Below are 25,507 nucleotides of genomic sequence, written 5' to 3' on the forward strand. Positions count from 1 at the left end.
ATTACGCAATATATGTGATGCTGCCCTCTTCTCCTATAGGTCCCAGCTGAGGGGCGTGTCTGCAGGCCCCCTTATGAATAAACCCGACTGCAGCGCACAAGATATGAGGATCTGACCTCTTATTTGGTAATAGGTTGGATCTGTTTAAACCAACATTCCAAGCAGAAATTTAAAAAAAAACTGGCTGGGGAGAGGGTGATGGGGGGGGGGGGGCTCATTTGGCGGGTGTCTTTTTCGGGGTGACAGGTCCTCAATATATCACTCAATATATGACATTCAGATAGCAAGTGAGCTCTATGATTACTCTGGGAAAGAGAGGGTTAATAGTGTGAATATAATGTACTTGTGTTATCCCTTTCAAAAATTAAACTACAGATAAAGTCAATATTTACATGAACTGTGAAAAGCTCCTCTGTGCACACTTCTCCTTCAGCATTCTACCTGCAGCTATGAAGCTGTAGGGATGGGGAAGGGAGTCTGGGAACTGTAACTAGGGAACTGAAGTGACCATTGTGGGTGATGTATATCTTACAACCAAGATTTGTCACTTTCAATGTAAATATCCCCAGACCCCTGCCTGCTAGAAACACAATCCGGAACGTATCTCGTATGTATTCGGCCATACTGTAAGAAAGTGTGCTTTGGGAGGGAGGGGGGATTGGGGTTTAAAGAGAAAGTTCCAGTTAGGTAAAGATTTAAGTTTTTCTTCAGCGGTTTTAATTAGGATGACATTGATTAATTATATTAAAGGGGTTGTTTGAGTTAATTAAAAAAATTAAAGGAAACCTACCACTTGAAGTGGCAGGTTTCTGATGGAAATACCGAGCACCAGCTCAGGGTGAGCTGGTGCCGGAGCTTATTTTTGTTAGTGTTTTAAACCGCGGTATCGCGGTTTAAAACACTTTTTAAACTTTATAGCCGGCGCAGGGAGGTACGCGCTCGGCGCTTACCATTCGCGCGGCTCTCCTTCACTTCCTATGTAGCCGCGCGCATGGTAAGCGCCGAGCGCGTACCTCCCTGCGCCGGCTATAAAGTTTAAAAAGTGTTTTAAACCGCGATACCGCGGTTTAAAACACTAACAAAAATAAGCTCCGGCACCAGCTCACCCTGAGCTGGTGCCCGGTATTTCCATCAGAAACCTGCCACTACAAGTGGTAGGTTTCCTTTAAAGGTGCCCTGGAGGTTTCTGTAAAACAAAAAAAAAGTGTACCTTTTTCCGGCGCTACTGTCCTCCACACTGCCGGTGCCATGCCCTGTTGGATTACTCGGCACTACTTCCACCCATCCTGGACCCAATAGAGTAATGGTGTACTTGGCTTTCCTCTTGCTGCTTCTGCGGTTTAAATTGGTTTTATTTCTTTAGTATTTTACACTAAGGGATTACGGTAGATATTTTTTAATTAAAATTGTAGCATTCAAAGAGGGTGTATGTTATTCTCTTTTGATTTTATGTGTAATTGTATAATTCTGCTAATTTCAAGGAAATACTTAAATTATGTATTAAAGAAATTTTTAAAAATGTAAAATAAAACATCAGTTGGATATTGGCTGTTAACATAGTTGTTTGCACACAGGGATCAGAGTTGCTATGACATCATTCCTCAATATAATATCATGAAGAAGAAGCTTTTGTCAGACTCTGATGAGGTAATTTTTTTTAGTAGTTTGTAATCTTTACATGGTACAGTCTAGTTTCACAATTGGGGAAAAATAACAATTAAGGAAGATGAAAACAAACAAAGATATGAAAATAAAAAGGACCATGCATACAATTTTAGGCAACATTCCCATGGCCATATGGGGAACGTATAAGAGGACAGTCTACCATCAGTAATCTGGTGGTAGATGTCCTTTTAAATTACTTTTTTAATAATAAAAAAAGTGTCCTCACGTCTGCGTGCATGGGAAATTATTTGTATAAGGTACTGTGCTTTACATGGCTGGACTATTGTATATTTGTGTCACATTTTTACTCAATAAAAGAGAATGATTAAAAAAAAAAAAAAAACAACAACAAATGCTGTATGTTTTGTTAAGCCATATTCTTATGACTATCTTTACATCTTAAAGGAGGAAGAGAAAGATGCTGATATGCCTGGAACATCTACAAGGAAGAGAAAGGTAATGTTAAAAGATAAATCGGAAACCTGGCTAGTAAAAGTATCCCTGATTTTTCAATTGTTTCAATTATTTTCAATTGTAATTCAGCTGAAATTCAATTCTAGATAATGTTATTTTCCATATTATTAGCTCACTAAATAAGAAATCGGGCGATACCTTTTTGAGGCTAACTGAATATATTTGATGGTGAGCTTTCGAGAATTCTAGTTCTCTTCTTCAGAGAGCTGTCCAACCCCATTCATTATAGGGAACTTGAAAGTGACCCCACAGAGGCCTTCAAGAATCAACTACCTTATATACTCGAGTATAAGCCTAGTTTTTCAACACAAAATTTAAGCTCAAAAACCCTAACTCGGCTTATACTCGAGTCAACTAAAAAAATAAAGTCAAAACTCACCTTTCTGACATCATAGGTCCTCTTCTGTCTGAGACAGTCTGAGACAGAAGAGGATCTATGGGGGACGTTGGAAAGATGAGTACAGTGTTATTTTTTTTTCCTACTGCAGGGGCTGGGCAGGCTGTATGCTACAGGGGCTGGGCAGGCTGTATGCTACAGGGGTTGGCAGACTATATACTGGGAGGCTGTAACCAATGCATTTCCCACCCTCGGCTTATACTCGAGTCAATAGGTTTTCCCAGTTTTTTGTGTTGAAATTAGGGGTTTCGGCTTATACTCGGGTTGGCTTATACTCGAGTATATACGGTAATTGATATGACCAAGAAATTTTCAACTGATATGCAACACCAGGTCAACCTTCTCATCCCAGGAGATCCCAGGCCAGGCTGTTTCTTTATGCTTCCCAAGATCCACAAAGATGGCAATCCAGGGAGGCCTTTTATTTCTGGCATTGGTACCTTGACAAAAAGTATTTTGGGTTGGGTGGAAAATCTCCTAAAACCCCTGGTCAGAAGTACTCTTAGCTACATCCAGGACACTACTGACCTTTTAAATAAACTCAAGACTGTAGGCCCACTTGCTGATTGTACAATTCTGGCCACCATGTATGTGGAATCTCTCTACACTAACATCCCCCATAAAGATGGAATAGCAGCATGCTGGGCACACATGGAGAAGCACAACTTACCAACAGAACTCGTCTCAGATCTCATACAATTTGTGCTCACCCACAACTATTTCTCATTTAGAGAGGATCTGTACGTATAGTGTAGGAAAACATCAATAGGTTCAAGGTGTGCACCACAGTATGCCAATCTTTTTATGGCTGAACTGGAAGCTGCTTACTTATCCACATGCACCACAAAACCCATGATCTACCTCAATTATATAGATGACATTCTGATCATCAGGTGAGGAGGCCCTGCTTCAATTCCATGGGGGCTGCAACAACTTTCACCCCACATCAATCTGAAACTAAGCTATTCAGACAAGAAGATACACTTTCTGGATACCACAATACAAATTAAAGACCGCCACTTAACCACAGCACTATTCCATAAGCCAACAGACAGAACAGCTTCCACCCTAAACATACCAGACAGTCTATCATATACAGCCAGGCTATACGGTACAATGGATCTGTTCAGACAAGAAAGATCTGGAAAAACACCTCCTGGAGCTCAGGTCTGGATTTCTCCAGTTGGGCTACAGACCAAAAGTGACTAATAACCAAATAAGAAAACCATTTACTCACATATATGGAGACCCAACAGGAGGCCTTGAGTACCCCTAGTAGTCACTTACAGCCCACAACTGGAGATCATATTTTCAAGGAACTCCAACCGATTCTGCATAAAGATACAAGACTAAAAGAAATATTCCCAGTCCCTCATCTCCTGTCCTTCCAGCAACCACCAAACCTGAAACAACTGCTTGTCCAGAGTGCCCTGTGACCTCCATTAGAAAATGGTACCTCACCCTGCCAGTGTAAATCATGCCAGCACACTTGCACAGGTGACCAGGTACCTGTACCTCAATCACAGCAGGTACATCAGATCAAGGGAATCTTTTCTTGCAGGTCTTAATGTGGTCTACCTTATGTGTCAACAGTGTCCAACCACAGGCCTTTATGTTGGGGAAACAGGTCAGAGACTCCATCAATGTATGAACTCGCACCAATCTGATATTAAAAATGAAAGGAAAGATCTCCCCGTGGCTGCACATTTCTCCAGAGAGGACCACACTGGAAGATTTGCAGATTACTATTTTAATGGGACATTTTAAGACACAGAGGGAAAGGAAAGAATGGGAGTATAAATTAATGAGGAGATTCAACACCTTGCAAAGTGGTCTTAACATTCATGCCAGCTTCATAACCCCCTACCTCTGACCTGGAGGCCACAAGCCGATAAGAGCCAGGGCTCTCTTGTCTCACCTCACAGGTTTTTAGTGTGTTTATTGCCGTCCTGTCATTAAGAAGATATCCTTTTATTTATCAATCTGTTTTTAAAGTTTTTTTTTTTAATATCTTTTGATGATCACTGCCTAGTGTGTATAAAATGGTGTGAATTTTCTGTTTCATGCACAACATATCCGATGAAGAGAACTAGTATTCTCGAAAACTCACCATCAGATATACTCAGTTAGCCTCAAAAAAGTATTGCCTGATTTCTTCAGTCTTCTTCTGCTCTCCATGGCTAACACTGTACAAATCTACACTACTAGTAAGGCTCTCTAAACAGCTGATTGGTGCAGAGCCCCCAACATTTATTGATGATGTATCTTAAAGTGGTATTCCCATGAAGACGAGTTTCTTATATGACCTCGGGGTAACAAAATAACACATTCTCTAATTCACAGTTAACAAAAATACAGCATTTCACAGATATGCGAAAGTCCAACCTGTCTCTTATCAGTACTGGTGTACACAATTTCAGTTGCCCCTAGACATGACCCTGTAACTTCTGACTTTAGGGTCGGGTGGCCGCCATCTTGGACTTCTGTATGACACCGAGATTAGTGTCTCTGCTCGGTGCACTTCAGCCCCGCCCCCCTGCAGCACAGCATGGAGCTCACAGACACTCACTTCCTGCCAACACATCGTGAGAGAGAGGCTACAAGGAGATAAGTGATGTGGGGGAAGGAGGAGGCAGGCACATATCTTTGAGAACAGATATGTAGCAGAGCTGTTAGTGTAAAAGTCTGTAATGCCTCTGTGTAATAGGCATCTCATCATCTTTGATTTGTCTCTCTCTCTCTTTCTATGTGTCAGTGTCAAAAGCCAGATGAAAGTGTATATAAACCTGTACCCTGATAACCCAACCACATTGTCACAGAACTAAATGGATGATAATGTGTCTGCTTAGGGCAGTGATGGCGAACCTTTTAGAGGCCGAGTGCCCAAACTACAACCCAAAACCCGCGAGGTGCCAACCAAAAATTAAAGCAGTAACTTGTTGCTTCCTGTTCAACAACTTTCAAGCATATTGGCCTCTAAGGATAGCAACACAGTAGAAAGATGGAAAATTTTCATAATTTTAGCTTCTTTCCAGTTTCCCTCTGTACACAGAGAATCGTGGGGCCAGCGGGAGGTCCTCCAAAAATAATTCGACCTTGTCTAATTCTCTTTCTTCCTACAGTCCCAAGTAAGGAAGTCAGTTTCAAAATATGACTGAAAGCAGCATCTTTTAAGTTGCTTGGAACTGCAGGAAGATTGTTTGAGTCTTGTCTGGTGTGCTGGGGCGATGGCTCGGGTGCCCACAAAAAGGGCTCCGAGTGCCGCCTCTGGCACCCGTGCCATATGTTTGCCAGCACTGGCTTAGGGAGTCCCTGCCCACACTCTGGGATTTTGCACTGAGCAGCCTAGGGAGTGATAGGAGCTATAACTGCAATAAAAATGAATAAAATTGTAAAGTAAGGGTAATCTTTGTGTAAATATCATTAAGGGATTGAAAGTTTAGAATTTTCTTTCGTAGGGAAAAACCCACGAATAAGACATCAATAAACCAAAAAATAAAAAATCACTTAGGTTATTATAGGGATACATGTTACAGTTTCATGCTATCTTATTTCAGGAATACCAGCCAAGGCGCAAACTACGAAGCAGGGCACACACTTATGATTTGCAGTCTTGGAAGAAGCAGTGCCAGGAGCTGTTAAATCTGATCTTCCAGTGTGAAGATTCTGAGCCTTTCAGACAACCAGTGGATCTAATAGAGTATTCAGTAAGTGCCACTTAATTTATAGCACCCTATAGGTATGGAATGAAATACCTTTTTTCCCTTTTTGTTTTTAAAATTGCTGATTTATCTACAAAATATCAATTTCATTCCATATGTAACTTAACAAAGTCTGTCTGTCTTGTGCCGTTTTGACGTCTTAATGCATTATAACTACATGTACGTCATAATGGCGTTAAGGATATCTAAAGAGGGCGCTTCATACATGGTGGGTGTGTGCATTATGCAGCAAACACCCACCACTGACACCATCATTTACCCGCCGTCGGCACTTGGGCATCACCATTTTGGGTACCCACGCGTCTTTAGAAGACTCCAGACAGAGCCTGTCATTTGGCAAGCTCAATAATAGTTTGCCGGGGGTACATCTGTAGCATATTTTCCATATACTGTAATACTGTAGTATTGCAGTATATGATAGGAGCGATCCGACCCCTTAGGGTTAAAGGCAACATTGGCAGGAGAAAAAAGAACTGGACCGCACATCCACCGCACATCTATTGCCACTAGGCTATATTTACAGAACTTCACGGTGACCTCGTTGTAGGTGGTCCCTACATTATTAGTTGCGGGATCACATGGTGTCCTTTAGGGCAACCGTCCTCAACTGTGGGGCCCAGGACCTGGCCGTAAAATCTCGGTCCACAGCCTAGCGGCTGAAGTCCGCTGGTATATGAAAATTGGGGGGGAAAATGTGTTTGTTATCAGATTCCCGGCAAAGCAGGCAGAGGCATGTCTATGCTCTCTGCCGCACGCACCCGCCTCAGGGTGAAGAGGAGCGCGAGAGGCAAGTGTTTTTTTTTTTTTTATAATTATTTTTTATATTTTATACCTACTACTGTTTAGACCCCAAGGGTACTTTAACCCTAGGGCTATTATCGCACCTACCATACAATGCAATAGATCCTGCTGAATGATAGGTCCTAGAGTCTCGTACAAACCACCATAGGAATGGATAGTTGCCCCCCGATGAAGTCAACAGGAGCGACGATCCCATCCAAGATGATTAACACCCACAATCGGTACCAGCATCCATTGCGGGTGTCAGCAGTGGGTGTTTTCTGCATAATGCAACCAACACCCACCATGAATGAAGTAGGTTCAACCTGTGAGCCCTCTTCATAAATCCATCAAGGCATTACAACCTACATGTACGTTCATTCACTATATGGCATTATGCTGCACAGATGAGCACACAAATATCAATACATATTGGGCATCTTTGAAAAAAAATTAATTGCTAATTTTGTATGCACAGAGATTTTTCATTGCCAGAAAAATCTGACTCTTCATTCTAGTTCCTATATTACTTTCATTTCACATATAATAAATGACTTCTCTGCTAATTATAGTAGTTATTTTGTTCTAATACTGACTATTTGGTTTTGATATTTTTATCTTTAGGACTATCGAGATATTATTGACACTCCAATGGATTTTGGAACAGTTAGAGAGAAATTGGAAGCTGGTAGTTATGATTCCCCTACTGAGCTTTGCAAAGATGTAAGGTTGATTTTTAGCAACTCTAAGGCTTATACACCAAGCAAAAGATCAAAGGTGCGCCAACTTTTCATATACTTTTACTATTGAATTTAACTCAAAATTCTCCAAATTCACATTAATGGATGTAAAACTATGGAGATATTATTCTGTTTGTAACGTAGTATGTAAAGTAAGCACACTTATTTAACCTCTTCAATTCTTTTAGATCTATAGCATGAGCCTGCGGCTCTCTGCTTTCTTTGAGGAGCGTGCCAGCACTATTTTATCAGACTATCAGTCCGCTATCAAATTCCACCAACGGAATGCAATAACAAAGCACAGAAAGAAAAGGAATCGAAGCAGTTCTTCCAGTAGTAGTAGTGCAGCCTCCAGGTAGTACATGGAACTTTTTAAAAAATGCCAATATGATGCTAAACATCTTTTACATTTTTTTGATTTTATTTTTATTTATCTTTTTAAAATTTGAAGCCCTGAACGGAAAAGGAAATATGTGAGACATCAGCAAAAACAAGAAAGCCCTGTGTCAGTACCTTCCCGATCAGCACCTCAAAAAGTAACCGCACAGATGAATGGAAAGGGTTCAGAATCAAGTAGTATGACTCGAACAAGGAGCTACAAGCGTCACATAGAACCTACTCCTCCTAGTCAACCTTCTACATCATCTTCTACACCAAAGCTTCTGCCTCTGAAACCCACAAATACTGTCACTCCCGGAAGGACAGGTAGTCATGGGTAACATATCTGTCTGTCTCTCAAGACTCTGAAAGTTGTATTTGACAGAAATTATTGTTAGGAATATGTGTAAATAAAGTTTCTCAAGTCAGAGACTTTGCATGTAAGGGGCTATTAATATTTATTTTTTAAATATATCTATCTTGTTTTGCGCTACACTTGCAAAACAATACAAGCATTTCATTGTTCATCTTTGATTATTTGCCTATTTTATTATCTGTCTATTATTAGTATCTGAAAACTCTACGAAATACGCCAGAGGTCAGACTGCTGCCAACAATATCAGCCCGCCAACCAACAGCCTGGTGTCAAAGAATGTTTTACCCAAAGACACTTTGGATAAAGAGAAACCGTTGAAGCGCAGGATGAAGGGCCTGTCCAGTCCTTCTCAAGGTTGGTTAGACTACCAAATTGTTCTAATGTCTATATTTTGAGACAACAGTAAGTATTAATTTATTTATTTTACAGCCGAAAGGAAAGAGATTGTGGCACCATCAGGTGTTCAAGTTAATGGACACAGCAACCTACCAAGCAAGCCAGCTGTGAAAGGACGTCCTGGCCGTAAACCAAAGGTAGTTGTAATTAACGCCGCAAGTAACGGGGACTCCAACAAAGCTGAAGTTCAGGTAGTACCCAAGAAAAGAGGGCGAAAACCAAAGTATCCTAGAAATGAAGATCAATCTCAAATTGTACCTCAAATCCCTAACACACTTGTATCACCAGAAAAAAAGATTAAAGAGCAGCCCGCTTCCTTCATTTGTAACTCTCAGACAGGAATGGCCATTAAAAGTGAAAATGAGGTACCGAAAAAACGAAGGGGGAGAAAACCAAAAGTAAAACCTGAACTATCTGTGGAAACTGCTCCTGCTCCTCCACCTCCCTCTCCTCCGCCTGCACCAACTCAAGCCAAGCCAGAGCGAGAAAGTGCTAAAATACAAACAAGAAGTAAATGTAAAAAGCCTGAAGAATCTACGGACGATTTACCAGACACTTCAGACGAACTGGATCATTCTGAATCTCAAATGAGAACTAGAAATCAAGGAAGAAGAACTGCATTTTACAATGAAGAAGACTCTGAAGAAGAGCAAAGACAGCTGCTGTTTGAAGACACTTCTTTGACTTTTGGAACTTCGAGTAGAGGAAGGGTACGGAAATTAACAGAGAAGGCAAAAGCAAATTTAATAGGCTGGTAAAGGTAGTGCAGCTTTACTGATGTATATCTACTTTTTTGCTGCTATAACTGACTCAAAGCTCCCCTCAGAAGAAGGGGACATTTTCATTGGTGTTTTATTTTCTTCTTTTAAAAGTTTGCTATTTATTGCCTATGAATAACATGTAAGCATTTCAGTATGTGTAGATATAAGCCTAAGAAAGATCAGGCAGGACAAATACCATAAATTTATACACCAAACCTGTAAATGCATTTTTGGGTTCTGCACATATGTTAAAAAGCCTATTGTTTGGTACATATTTGACATATAAGGGAATATTATTCTAAGTGAAATATAATTGACAAGTGTTACCTACTCCATTCTATTCCAGGCTTTGTGCATTATCCTGTACATAGGCAGTAAAACTCATATATTTATATACATAGTCCAGTGTATATTGATATATACATATATCCACATTGGAAGATATTTCATTTGTGTCTAATTTTTCAGACCTCTATTCTAGTACCAATCAATAAATCAGATTAGTGTGCCAAAGACTGAGACTGAATGCAGTTAGAATTGCGCACAATCTCTGTATATAACAGAACTTGTATATTGCATTGAAGATAGTGTAAGCTGTGCTCACTTTCTGTTTTGTTAAAATGTCATAGCTTAAAAGTTTAATGGGACAGTCTATATAAATATATATATATTTTATATATTTCTGGTGTTTCCCACCCTCTGGGAATGTCCAACTAATGTGACTTTTGGAATTACTGGTTTATGGGTATCCTAATGTTGCCTAGAAGTTTTTGCGTTCTATAAAACACAAGTTGCAGTTATCATTCCTGAATATACAGGAGCAAGAACAGAGGACTACAGCCTCCATGAATACTTCATATGGGCAAAACTTTTGATACTGACTGGCAACATATTGTGATGATCAGTATTGTGAGCATTTTGGGGTTTGAGATTGTACTAAATTGTTGGTAAATAACCATGTTTGTTTATTTTCACATGTTTAACTGCAACAATGTGTACATAGTAAAAAATGTACATATGTGTATACTAGTATGTGTAAAATTGCATTTTACATGTTACACATTTATAATCCAAGTATCAAAACTTTTACATGATTTTTTAGGAACACTTAGATTAAAAAACAAACTAATTTTAAAATGTCACTGTGTAGTTTAACTCTAAATGCTGGGTAGTTTGATTTTATAATGTAATGTCAATGCACACTGTTTTATTTTTGGTAATGCTTTTCCCTGAGTTCATACCACACTGGCAAGTAAATAAGGTTTCAGAAAATGATAACTTAATCTGTGTGCCTTGTATTTTTTCCTCTAAACAATGTATATTACAATTCCTTCTATTTTAAGTAAATGTATTAAACTGTATTCTGTTGTCAGATAAGGAACACTCTTGCTCATTTATCATACACTGCAGCTTTAAAATGTTTTATGGAAATGATCATGTTCTGTATAAAAGAGAGATTGTTTAGTAAATGTTTTACAACTTTTCTGTTTTGCTAACTGTGAATTCATATGGAGTATTTCCTGTTAACATCGGATGATTGCACAGGGTTGACATTGTGCTATTTATTATTTTGAAAAACTAAACTTAACCCCTTGGTGACGTGGCCTGAAAAGGCTCTTATGACTCTTTTGTCATTTTATAATACATATTTTTTTTTTCATTTTCAAATTAGCTCAAAATGAACATTAATGAATTCCCTATTTTGTTTCGGTCATTTTGATACATAATATGTATAGTCTCAGACAAACAATGCGACTATGGCTGTGTTTTTGTAGTGAAGCAGGGGATATATATACAGTCATATGAAAAAGTTGGGGCACCCCTATTAATCTTAATCATTTTTAGTTATCATAATTGGAGTTTTTGCAACAGCTATTTCAGTTTGATATATCTAATAACCGATGGACATAGTAATATTTCAGGATTGAAATGTTCATTGTACTTACAGAAATGTGCAATATGCATTAAAACTAAATTTGATATGTGCAAAAGTATGGGTACCCTTAATATTTGCTTGATTTGAATACTACTAACCACTTTATACTGACTTACTGAAGCTCTAAATTGGTTTGGTAACCTCATTGAGCTTTAAACTTCATAGCCAGGTGTATCCTATCATGAGAAAAGGTATTTAAGGTGGCCACTTATAAGTTGTTCTCCTATTTGAATCTCCTCTGAGGAGTGACATCATGAGCTCCTCAAAAAAAATCTCAAATGATCTGAAAATAAAGATTGTTCAACATAGTTGTTCAGGGGAAGGATACAAAAAGCTGTTTTAGAGATTCAACCTGTCAGTTTCCACTGTGAGGAACATGGTAAGGAAATGGAAGAGCAGGGTCGGTTCTTGTTAAGCCCAGAAGTGGCAGGCCAAGAGAAGAATATCAGAAAGGCAGAGAAGAAGAATGGTGAGAACAGTCAAGGACAATCCACAGACCACCTCCAAAGACCTGCAGCATCATCTTGCTGCAGATGGCATCACTGTGCATCAGTCAACAATAAAGCGCACTTTGCACAAGGAGACGCTGTATGGGAGAGTGATGCGAAAGAAGCCGTTTCTGCAAGCACACCACAAACAGAGTCACCTGAGGTATGCAAAAGCACATTTGGACAAGCCAGTTTCATTTTGGAAGAAGGTTTTGTGGACTGATGAAACAAACATTGAGTTGTTTTGGTCATACAAAAAGGTGTTATGCATGGTGGCCAAAAAAACACAGCATTCCAAAAAAAAAAAAAACACTCACTACCCACTGTAAAATTTGGTGGAGGTTCCATCATGCTTTGGGGGTGTGTGGCCAATGCCGGCACCAGGAATCTTGTTAAAGTTAAGGGTTGTATGGATTGCTCTCAATATCGGCAGATTCTTGAGAATAATGTTGAAGAATCAGTGATGGAGTTGAAGTTACGCCGGGGATGGATATTTCAGCAAGACAATGATCCAAAACGCCGCTCTACCCAGGCATTCATGCAGAGGAACAATTACAATCTTCTGGAATGGCCATCCCAGTCCCCAGACCTGAATATCATTGATCATCTGTGGGATGATGTGAAGCGGGCTGTCCATGCTCGGCCACCATCAAACTTGCCTGAACTGGAAGTGTTTTGTAAAGAGGAATGGTCAAAAATACCTTCATCCAGGATCTCATTAAAAGCTACAGGAAGCGAATAGAGGCGGTTATTTTTGCAAAAGGAAGATCTACTAAATATTAATGTCAATTTTCTGTTGAGGTGCCTATACTTTTGCACCTGTCAAATTTTGTTTTAATGCATATTGTACATTTTCTGTTAGTACAATAAACCTCATTTCAATCCTGAAATATTACTGTGTCCAACAGTTATAAAATATATCAAACTAAAATAGCTGTTGCAAAAACCGCAAATTTTGATAATTAAAAATTAAGATTAATAGTGGTGCCCAAACTTGCCATCTGACTGTGTGTGTGTATAAATATATATATGCAAATGTATTATGAATATTTATTATTTTTTGTGTGTGTGTGTGTATTTTTACTTTTTTTGACCTCATGGGGGACATTTCCAGTTTTTTTTTTTCAGGGGGAAACTACCACCTATGACATGTGATGTTAACCAGAGTTGTACTGGGTCTGATTACTGAGTCTATAGAGCTACTTCAGTGCGCTGTTGTGAGGAACGGAGAAGGGAGAAGCGGTAATAAACCATATCTCCCGTCTCACTAGGGTCTCTGGTTCCTGCTCTCGCTTATAAAGACATTGCTGCAGATTCCAAAACTGGAATGGTTTAAGAGAAACTCCGTTATATTTTCTATCCCTCCCTACTTTCTGATTGATGCACCATATTGACTTAAAACCATGTTAGCAAACGTAACCAATGCCAAAATTTGTCTTCCCAATGACATCACCCAGAAAATCAACTTTGAAAAGAAATGTAAATTGGTTGTAACAGAGATTTTAACACTGAAGTAGAAAGCCACCTTCACTCTAATTTGATGGTCTTGCATCCAGAGACCTCACCAACCAGATCTCCTGAAGTCTGATGCACGTCTACCACAGAGGAGGCGCTCCGAGCCACCCAACTTGAATTCAATGTGAAACTCTCCGACTCCTTGACTTTTTACGACTAATTTACATCTTAACTTAAAAATTGATTTTCTGGATGATGCCAAACCACTGGATCATGAAAGAAACAAAAAATAGAAGGTGTGACATTGCTTGACAATAAACTGGTATTGGTTTATTAAGCCAATTGCAAATGACCGGTTCCTTTAAACCCTGTTGTATATCTGAATGTTTCTTCTTATAGCAGTACAACATGGTAAACTTTTTTAAAGCTTGTCTTCCTTTCTTTTATCCCCACAATTATATTAAAAGATTATATAGTCTTTCTGCCGTGACCCCTCGGTATTTTAGTACCATTCTTCTCTCAACCAAAGAAAGCCATTTTAGCACATATTAATCATTCACTGAAATTGCAGATGAGTAGTGTCCGTAAACTTGCACTCAGCTTTGTCATGTAAGAACAGCTGTAAGAACACCGTGAGCCCTCTTCATACAGCCTTAGCAGCTCTGCGCAATACTAATATGACGCTGAAAAATTAGAGGTTAAAGAAAATCTATCATCAAAATCAAGCATGATAAACCAGGGACACTTACTCTTTTATATTTGTTATTAATGGCCTCCTTCCTTCTTAAATTAACTTTTTAAATATTGCTAAAGAGGAGCCTGATGGGCTCTGGGGCAGTTAACATAGCCTCTCATTGATGTCTTTTCACTAGTTGTTACAATGAGCATTCTTCCTTCCTTTGCTTGTGTAATTTAGCATAACAGCTTGTGAAAAATCATGAATGAGGGGCTCTGGAAACACTGCCATCCCCTCCCAGGCCATGGATAACAAATCTAAGAAGATTACTACATTCATATTGCCTGGATCTGAGTTTACCTATGTGTGATGTAGCTATACATCACACGTCAGCTGCAGCTGTATGGAGAGGACTCCACATGCAGCACCAGTCACAGGTGTTAATCCTTTAACACAAGCGTGAGGTCATCAGGAGTGACGATCTTATAAAAGACCGAGGCTGTATGGTTTCTGAAGATCTGTTACAATGTGCCAATGGCACATTCTAATAGATCATGTGTAAAATCCCCATATACTGTCGTATATCAGTGGATGGTAGTATCAATCAAACAGCCTACGTATCCTAGGGTGTCTGCAAAATATATATATATATATATATATATATATATATATATATATATATATAAAAAGTTAAATAGAAACAAAAAAATTATATCCTTGCGTATCAAAATATAATCATTATTCTCAGCGAAAAATGGCACCCATGTCCAAAGTGCCCCTCCTTCCACATTTTGCAACATATAAAAATGTTTTAAAAAGGTCATTAAGCCACAGGCTTAAAGTACTATTCCCACAAAGTCAAGTTTCTTCAATATACTCAGGATAACAAAATAACACATTCTCTACTTCACTGTTAACAAAAATACAGCATTTCACAGACAGTCCTTGAATCATATTTTAAAATATCTAATATATAAAGCTGAGTGTATGTGTGTGTGTGTGTGTGTGTGTATAGATTTTGAGCCAAAAATTTTACCCCACGCTTTTCAAATCCCACTTAATACCCACCATATACAGGAGTCATTGTCTGCTGCTGCTGTGGCAGTTGGAAACTGAGCCGTGATTGGTTGCTGTTTTGCCACAGGTCATTACTATGAACTCTGAGCTGTGATTGGTTACTATAGGCAATGAGTATAAGATGCTTATGTGTGAGGTAAAATGGATAGGGATACAGAGATGGGGGGGATATTTACCAGAAATGTCTGAGGTAAAACTGTTCTAGTTGCCCATGGAAACCAATCAGCTGTAATTTTATAAACAGCTGTGCAAAAATGAAACTTGAGCTCTGAGACAGTCAGTCAACAGTCACTGAAAGAGACTGCCGGCGACAGAGACAGTCTGAAAAGTCTATAGTTACATATAAAAATATATTTTGTCAACCCATTCTATTTTATTGTAGCTAAGAGCAGTTATTTACTATCCCGGGCAAAGCCTTCTGTGCAAGATGTGAAGTCTGTGTCATACACACTTGTTTTCACAGGCTGCACTTAATCATATTCATCGGCTTTAGATCTGGACTTTGACTGGGTTATTATAACACAAAATTATGCTTTGATTTAAACTATTACATTGTAGCTTTGAATATATGTTTAGGGCTGTTGTCCTTCTGCTTAGTAAATCTAGTTCTAGTCCTATATCTTTTGAAGCTTCTTTTCCACCAAACTTGCCCAGTATTTGCAGTACATTCATGTTCCTATCAAATCTGACCATCTTTTCCATTCCTTGCTGAAGCAAAGCATTCCCATAGCATGATGCTTTCACCGCCATGCTTCATTGTGTGTTCAGGGTGATGTACTGTGTTGGCTTTCCTTCACAAGTAGAATTTGGCATTTAGACCAGGTGCTCTGGTATAATCTGACTTCTTCCAAATGCTTGCTGTGTCCCCTGTATTGCTTTTTAAAAGTGGGACTTCTTATGGCTTGACTTTAAAAAAAAATGGCTGCGTTGTTGTCACTCTTCCATGAAAGCCAGATAATAAACTGCTCATAAACAATAAATTCCTCATCCTAGATTTCAATGAATTTAAATATTTAGTTGCAATTCTATATTTATTACTTAGTGGAATGCATTGAGCGCAATAAAACATAAAAATGTTCGATGAAAATTAAAATCCCATGGAGGTCTGGATTTGAAATTTGAAATCAAATTGCCTATATGACCTCCTTGCAATGCCTGGGTGTGCTTCTGATGAGGCAGTGGCTCTCCTCCCAGACCTGGATTAAAACATCAGTCAACTCCTGGACATTCTGTGGCACAATGTAGCATTGATGGATAGAACAAGGCATGATGTGTTGATTGGATTCAGTTCTGGGGAAAGGACAGGCCAGTCCATAGGATTAATGGAGGAACTGATGACACACTACAGCCACATGAGGGCCCACTGTACCTGCATATGGTCTCAGAGGGGGTCTGAGAATCTCTTCCTGGTTTATGACCAGTATATCTCTGGCCAACATATGGAGGGCAGTGCGGCCCTCAAAAGAAATGCGTACCAACACTGTTATTGAGCCACTGCCAAACTGGTGAAGCTGGTGGACATTGACGGCAGCAGAAAGTTGTCCACGCTCCTCCAGACTCATGTGCTCAGTGGGAATCTGTGAAGACCACAGGGTGGCAAGATCTTCCAATTCTGGTGCACTCTTAAAGGGCACCTACCACCACAAATCTACCTATAAAGGTAGATCGGGTGGTAGGTGAATCAATGGGACGTGAGGATAGCCCTTTTAAGGGCTAATCCTCACGTCCCCGCACTGTTTTATAAACTTTTATTACCCTAATATGTTAATTTACTTATGCGGCTACTGGGGCGTGGAGTAGCCGCATCTGAGGTTACACGAGGCGGCTACTCCACGCCCCGGTAGCCACATTACCCCTCCTACTCACCATGTTCGGCGCGCAGCTGCTCGTAGCTGCGCGCCCTCGTCCGCCGATCCTGCCGTCTGCGCATGCGCAGAACAGCAGGCCCGCGCCTGCGCGGTCACTGCTCAGAAGCCGGGGCTGCGCAGGCGCGGGCCTGCTGTTCTGCGCATGCGCAGACGGCAGGATCGGCGGACGAGGGCGCGCAGCTACGAGCAGCTGCGCGCCGAACATGGTGAGTAGGAGGGGTAATGTGGCTACCGGGGCGTGGAGTAGCCGCCTCGTGTAACCTCAGATGCGGCTACTCCACGCCCCAGTAGCCGCATAAGTAAATTAACATATTAGGGTAATAAAAGTTTATAAAACAGTGCGGGGACGTGAGGATTAGCCCTTAAAAGGGCTATCCTCACGTCCCATTGATTCACCTACCACCCGATCTACCTTTATAGGTAGATTTGTGGTGGTAGGTTTCCTTTAAATGCCAATCACTGTGAATGGTGTTAGGCTGCAAGCACCACACCAACTTGTTCATGTTGGGTCCTTATGGAGTCTCTTTCTGACAGTTTAAGCAGACACATGGATATTAGTGGCCTGCCGGAGGTCATTTTGCAATGCTCTAGTATTTCTTCTTTTTGTACAAAAGAAGAAGTAGCGGTTCTGCTTCTGGGTTATTACCTCCTCATGGCAACTCCATGTTTCTGCTGGTCTGTCTCCTGGCATCTGCTCCATGCTCTGGGCACTGTCCTTACAGACACACTTAATGTTGCTACAGCTTCCATTGCTGTGCTATCCTGGATGAGCTGCACTACCTGCAGGGCTGCATTAATGGGGGGAGGTTGTGTGCTGTTGGCAGAGTACTGTATATAATGTAATCTGGAAGTATGTGTATGGGGGCTGTTCTAAATAGACACATTGTATATGCATAAATCAGGTATGTATGTAAATTAGCAGGGTGTTGTAGTTACGGGGGCGTGGTATATATAATAAATTATGGGTGCTGTAGATACTATATTTTATTCGGGGGACTGTATAAAGGATGTTTTATGTGGTGAATAGTGTGTTGAGTTGTGTTGTGAGGATAATATATACCGTATATTCCGGCGTATAAGACGACCTGGTGTATAAGACGACCCCTCTACTTTCCTGTTTTAAATATAGAGTTTAAGATATATTCGCCGTATAAGACTACCCCTTTTCCAACGCATACAAAACACTGGTAAAAATTAAAAAAAAAAACAGATTTGAATTTAACATGGTCCTTTTTTTAATTTAAAGGGGTATTCCAGGAATCGGCATAATTCATATGCAAATGCATACTCAAAATATAAGCTAATATGTAATTAGTTGTTGTTTAAAATTTTGCTCCCCTTAGCAGAAAAATACTGATGACATACAATGTAATGAAGAATTAAAATGCTACTGGCCCTTTAATCAGTCCGTTGATTTCCTCCGCGCGGTCCGTCGCAGAACAGAAGATGGCCGCTGGTCACATGTCCACATCACATGTCCTGCACCTGCCTGGGCAGGTCATGTGATCACCACTATGTTTGGCTGTAGTCGGTTGGTTGCAGTGCATCCAGTATGGCCGGTGTTGTGGTGATGGCAGTTGCACATCATTACTATGGTAACAGAGCAAGAAAACCTGTTACATCATCACTGGGAGCAGAGCATAAGAGGGAGGAGGAGTTACCGAGAACTAAAGGATCATGGAACTTGTATTTTCCAGTGGCGGCCATCTTGGTGATAACTCCACCTACTTTAGAGAGGACATAAAATGTTGTGAATCATAAAATCAAACTATTTATGCTCCGTTTTGTGACTAATGACATTGAGTATTGTTGTATTCATTTATTTATATCATCATGGGTTTTTGTGTCAGACGTTCATATTCCTGGAATACCCCTTTAAATTCTTATGACATGCAGGTATACAGAAAACTGTCGCTCATAAACATAAGGCATATAACAACAACATTATCATCATCCATTTTACTGTAAATGTCACCATACTGTACCTTAAATTTTTATTTTATTAAATATTCCATACCATGTACTCAGAAGCGGGGAAAAAAATTCCAAATGCAATGAAAATGGTGAAAAAACGCATTTGCGCCATTTTCTTGTGGGCTTGGATATTACGTCTTTCACTGAGCGCCCCAAATGACATGTCTACTTTATTCTTTGGGTCGGTACGATTAAGGGGATACCAAATTTGTATAGGTTTTAGAATGTTTTCATACATTTACAAAAATGAAAACCTCCTGTACAAAAATTATTTTTTTGATTTTGCCAATTTCTGGCGCTAATAACTTTTTTATACTTTGGTGTACGGAGCTGTGGGTGGTGTCATTTTTTGCAAAATTTGATATTTTCAATGATATCATTTTTAGGACTGTACGACCTTTTTATCACTTTTTTATCACTTTTTTTATTTTTCAAAATGGCAAAAAAGTGCCATTTTCGACTTTGGGCGCTATTTTCCGTTACGGGGTTAAACGCATTGAAAAACCGTTATCATATTTTGATAGATCGGGCATTTTCGGACGCGTCGATACCTGATGTTTATGATTTTTACTGTTTATTTATATTTATGTCAGTTCTAGGGAAAGGGGGGTGATTTGAAATTTTAGGGTTTTTTATTAAAAAAAAGTTAAAAAAAAAAATTATATTTTTATTTATACTATTTTTCAGACTCCCTAGGGTACTACAGTATGGCAGTATATGGGGATTTTCCTCATTCATTACAATGTGCTATCAGCACATTGTAATGAAGGGGTTAAAACGAAATAGCCTCGGGTCTTCGGAAGACCCTAGGCTACCATTTAGACGGATCGCCCATGCGCCGCTATCTTTTTGAGGCTGCCGGCAGCCAACGCTGTGAAAACACCCGCGATTGGTGCTAGCACCGAACGCGGGTGTTACCAGTAAGCCTTTGCTGCAATATGCAGCAAAGACTTACCGGCTATGGAGAGGGCTCAGCCCGTGAGCCCTCTCCATGCAGCGCGACCCGACCACCGCTGTGAATACACGGCGGGTGGTCGGGATTACCGGCGTATAAGACGACCCCAGAGAAGACAGAAGATTTTTCTGTCTTCAAAAGCCGTCTTATACGCCAGAATATATGGTATTTAGGAACACAATCCATTATACTATAAGGTGACTGGTTTTTCAGAGGCGCCCTGTGGAGTTGTGCTACATGGAGCTGAAGACATTTGGCTGTGAATTCAGCAGAGATAAACCATGTCTGGTAGAAATCGTAAATAAGTCCTCTTCCTGATTGGACAGTTCATCTCCTGTAAGCAGGACCACCACTTGGAATTTTGGGGTACCTGACTGGAAGAATTTTGTGCCCCCATCAGCGTCCATTCCCACATTGATATACACAATTTATTTTTTGACCAAAACATTTTTAAGCCATGACAAGCTGGAGCCTACTCTGATGCATGTGCCCACTCAGTATATTGATAGCCCCTGCACGTGTTCTTTCAGTATATAGATAGCTCCAGCAGGTACCCTACCCACTCCAGAGTCAGCCTGCTCAGTTCACAGCAGATGCTCCCCTTTAAAGAAATGTCCACCCCAAATGCCCCCTTTTAATGAAATGTCCACCGCAGGTGCCACTCTTTACATATTACCCCCTTCCCCTTTCATCATTAACTGGTTAAGGACCGGGCCCTTTACTGTTTTTTCATTTCCATTTTTCACTCCCCACCTTCAAAAATCTATAACTTTTTTATTTTTACACGTAAAGAGCTGTGTGACGACTTGTTTTCTGCGTAACAAATTGCACTTCATAGTGATGGTATTGAATATTCCATGCCATGTACTGTGAAGCGGGAAAAAAATTCCAAATGCACTGAAAATGGTGAAAAAAACGCATTTGCACAGTATTCTTGTGGGCTTGGATATTACGGTTTTCACTGTGCGCCCCAAATGACATGTCTAATCTATTCTTTGGGTCGGTATGATCACTGGGATACCAAATTTGTATAGGTTTTTTTTTTTTATTTTGCCATCTTCTGGCGCTAATAACTTTTTTTTATAGTTTGTTGCACAGAGCTGTGAGTGGTGGTGTGGTCATTTTTTGCGACATTTCATAATATTTTCAATGATATCATTCTTAGGACTCTTTTATTTTATATTTTTATTTTCGATTTTTCAAAATGGCAAAAAAGTGCCATTTTCAACTTTAGGCGCTATTTTCCGTTACAGGGTTAAACACATTGAAAAACCGTTAATATATTTTGATTGGGCATTTTCGGATGCGTCGATACCTAATGTGTTTATGATTTTTACTGTTTATTTATATTTATGTCAGTTCTAGGGAAAGGGGGGTGATTTGAATTTTTAGTTTTTTTTTTTTTTATAATTTTTTTTAAACTTTTTTTATTTTTACTATTTTTCAGACTCCCTAGGGTACTTTAACCCTAGGTTGTCTGATCGATCCTATCATATACTGCCATACTACAGTATGGCAAGTACATGGGGATTTTCCTCCTCATTCATTACAATGTGCTATCACCAATAGGTAACAAGTATAGATGGGCTAGATTACACCCTGCGTAGCTTACAGCTACAGTTAAAAGGGCAATTAATGAGAAAAAGAGGGCATTTAAAAAGTATAAATCTGACGGGATATTGTGCTCTTGGACTTTGCAAAGGCATTTGACACTGTCCCTCATAGACGCCTGATGGGTAAAATAAGGCCTATTGGTTAGTCAGAAATCATTTGCAATTGGATTGAGAACTGGCTGAAGGATCGTATCCAGAGAGTTGTGGTCAATGATTCCTACTCGGAATGGTCACCAGTTAGAAGTGGTGTACCGCAGGGTTCTGTGCTTGGCCCACTATTATATAATATATTTATTAATGCTATAGAGGAAGGAATTAATAGCACTGTCTATTTTTGCAGATGACACCAAGCTGTGTAGTGTAATACAGTCTATGGAGGATGTTCATAGGCTGCAGGGTGACTTGGCCAAACTGAATGATTATCCACTGTAATTACCATATATCTGGATATCCATACCAGAAACTTGACCACTTACAAAAGATAATAATATCATTATAATCAAAACAATGGTGTATGGCTGTAAACACTCTGCCTGTATACATATGCCTGTCAAAACCATGATCTAACCCAAAAAGGGAGCAAGGGATGTAACTTCATGATGACAACAGATAAATAGTCTATGGTCACCACCTACAAAACCATTCCTTTTTTACCTACCATCTGCACAATAGCAGGAGAAATTGATTCACAATCAACGTTGATTCATAACTGGACAAGTTGATTGTATAAGTCTTATTTTTTTTTGAGCAGTATAGTTGCCCTTTTTCTCACACCTGGGCAGTACATGATTACAGTTCCCCCAGAGTGAATTTGGGAATCTTGTCTACTTCTTGAATTAGTGCCCTGGCTTTTCTGAGCTGCTAGTATAGGTAGATATTAGGTTAAATGGTGTGTCACACTCCTAATATTTATAACTGACTTAACAGTGCTTGGTGAGATGTTTAGAGTTTGCTATTTTTTTTCTTTAAACCTGACTTAGCAATACATTTTATCCCCGAGATCTTTTCTGTGGTCCTTGGTTTTCATGATGTTGTTTGTTTACTAATGTTATTAAGTAACAGTTTTTTTAAATACAAAGATTTATTAATAAAACAAGCAAGCGGGGGTCCAAACAAGGCCAGCTTGGCAGGAAATATGGCGGTCCAAAGCAGGCTTAGCAAGATACAGGAGTCCAAGAAAGGTAGGCTTGGCAGGAAACAAAAGAATCCAAGCAAGGCAGGCTTGGCAGGAAACACAGTGGTCCAAGCAAAACAGGCTCGGCAAGAAACACGGTGGTCCAAGAAAGGCAGGCTTGGCAGGAAACACGATGGTCCAAGGCAGGATACAAAGGAGTCCAAGAAGTGCAGGTTTGGCAGGAAACACTGTGGTCCAAGTAAGGTAGGCTTGGCAGGAAACACGATGGCCCAAAGCAGGATACAATAGAGTCCAACTATCGCAGGCTTGGCAGGAAACACAGTGGTCCAATCAAGGTAGGCTTGACAGAAAACATGGTGGTCCAAGGCAGGCTTGGCAGAATATACAGGAGTCCAAGCAAAGCAGGCGTGCCATTAATTTCCACCTCTTACGACTCTACTTGAAAAGGGGCATGTTTGGGGCGTGGAAACTCTGACACAAGTAATATGTGTCTTTTTAAAAAATGGTCTAGCAGAATATAAACCTTCACTCAGAAGTCTGAACACAGTTCGGGTTCTGCTAATCAAGTAGACAGAGTTGGCTCCAGCCTCTAAATATTATTTTGCACACCACTTGTAGATGTCTTTGCGGTTACAGAAGATTATCAACTCCCCACATTTAGATTTATGCTGCTCTCCATTCTTGTGTCCAATTCCTACTGGATAAGCTGTCACACCAGGTCAGCCACGGATGCATTTTTTGGCTGTAGTGGCCATTGCTGTGACAGTACGGCAGCCTGCTCTGCAAATTGTCCATCTGATCCACACATGTGTGACACTACATATTATATGCTAAATACAACAAAATTGATTGTGTGCCTCATTACAGACAGCTCGTCAGAAACCAAACTGGCGGCGTTAACATGGCAGTGTTGGGGAGAGCGCCGCTCTCCATAACCCCTCTGCGCTAGTTAGTATATGCCGTTTGATCAACCTGTTCTACGTTAAGAAGGAATTTCTTCTTAGGATTATTCTGTTATGGTGAGCTGTCTTGGAGACTCTTTTAATGAGATCCACGGGCCCATGCTTTTAAATATTTATCGTTTTAAAATTTTCTGCTGTAAGTTCTTCAATTTTTTGTAGGTGTAGGATTTATATTTTTTCATTTTCATACTCTAGAAAATATTTGTGTCATCAAAATGCTCCCTTCTAAGTCCCTTGAAGAGCTTAGTTTACAAAATTGGGTCACTTTTTGGGTTGCCTCAGGGAATCTGCAAATACAACATGACACCTGAAAAGTTTTCTTTTCAGATGTCCTTTTTCCGTTAAAATCTTGTGAAAATAAAAAGGAAATTGGAGCTAAACTATCGTTTATTTGCAGAAACTTTAAATATTTGTTTTTAGAGCCCAAAGAACATGTGTCAACATTTTTGTGAGGTTGTTGGAAATTTCAAACAATCCCATCTCCTGAAAGACAGTGCAAATGTACAGAACCTAGGAAAAAAGCTCCTAAGTGTTCCAAAGTAGGGTTGCACGATGCTTTGATATACTTTTGCGGTACATTCAAAGTCAGAATGGTTCAATACTGGGTTTGTGTTACTTGCGGTACTGAAAAACTTCTACTGTTGTACAGACTCCTTGTACCTGTCTGCAGAGGAATAGAGCAGACATCGGGCAGGGGTTAAAGGCAGAGAAGGGACCATGTCATCAGGGAAATATCACCATCTGTCCATATATGGTGTCTCTACATCTCCCAGGGCTTCCTCAGACACAAGGCTCTAAATTATGCAATTAAATAATCTTTTGCCCAACCTGGGATTTGAACCCACAACCTCCACACTCAAGCTGCCATGGAGACACAGGACATCTCAGAGATCTCTCTTTAAGTCATTACTTTATTCTTTTTTATAAGGATATTAGAGTAAAATTACATTAATAAAAATGTATATATATAAAAAAAAAAAAAAAAGCTCTCATTTAGACGGGCATATGTGCATATGCAAAAAAAATGTGGACGTGATGCCTGTGTTAGTATGTTTTTTTTCACATCTGTAATACCAATAGGCAAATCGTGGATGAGTTATTTGACTGGGTCCTCATCAATTCAATTTCTGGCCTCACAAAGACCCATTGGTCAAAAGGTTATAAGATATTTTTTTTTGTTCCCCATTAAAACTAATTAGTTAATAAGTTACAATCAATTGACACTAATAGACAATTTAAAAAAAATAAAAAAATCTACAGACAGTAGGACTTATGTCTTTTCAAATTAGTCATAAAGAGGATTGTGACTGTGATATTGTGTGTGCTGCTTTTATTGGCAAGAGGCACCGTATTTGTATATAGCGATGTATGGCAGTGGTTGACATCTCTCAATTGTGGCCGAGAGTGGTATACTATTTATTATTCCCTTGCCGCCCCATTCATAGAGAATTGAATGGAATGCTTATAAAAGTGCTTGAGTGGTGGAGCGACGAGAGGAGGTCTGCAATTCGCAGGTAAGTATCGTAGTGGTATATCTCCAAAACACTAGATGTCACTAGTGAGTGATAGTTTTTCTTATACTCACTTTTGCAGATGATACTTTGTTGCAACGTTGTTGAGTTGTGCTAGTATTTAGTTGTGGCTAGCTATTAGGATGTGTCACTTTTTCCGCTAACTCC

At 39.7% G+C, this 25,507-nt stretch overlaps 1 protein-coding gene across 2 annotated transcripts in view; it reads left to right on the forward strand.

Moving 5' to 3' along the window:
* PHIP (pleckstrin homology domain interacting protein) overlaps positions 1-11,172 on the forward strand; it is a 68,931-nt gene extending 57,759 nt beyond the window's left edge. For both annotated transcript variants that reach the window (XM_072142079.1, XM_072142080.1), the window contains exons 33-40: positions 1,575-1,647; positions 2,071-2,121; positions 6,094-6,243; positions 7,663-7,815; positions 7,967-8,133; positions 8,230-8,483; positions 8,725-8,886; positions 8,962-11,172. In XM_072142079.1, coding sequence (XP_071998180.1) covers positions 1,575-1,647; positions 2,071-2,121; positions 6,094-6,243; positions 7,663-7,815; positions 7,967-8,133; positions 8,230-8,483; positions 8,725-8,886; positions 8,962-9,686 — 1,735 coding nt within the window. In that variant the 3' untranslated portion in view covers positions 9,687-11,172. The remainder of the gene's footprint in view (positions 1-1,574; positions 1,648-2,070; positions 2,122-6,093; positions 6,244-7,662; positions 7,816-7,966; positions 8,134-8,229; positions 8,484-8,724; positions 8,887-8,961) is intronic.
* Positions 11,173-25,507: the final 14,335 nt, after the last annotated feature.

Source organism: Engystomops pustulosus, chromosome 3 (genome assembly GCF_040894005.1).
Source record: "Engystomops pustulosus chromosome 3, aEngPut4.maternal, whole genome shotgun sequence".
NCBI lineage: Eukaryota > Metazoa > Chordata > Amphibia > Anura > Leptodactylidae > Engystomops > Engystomops pustulosus.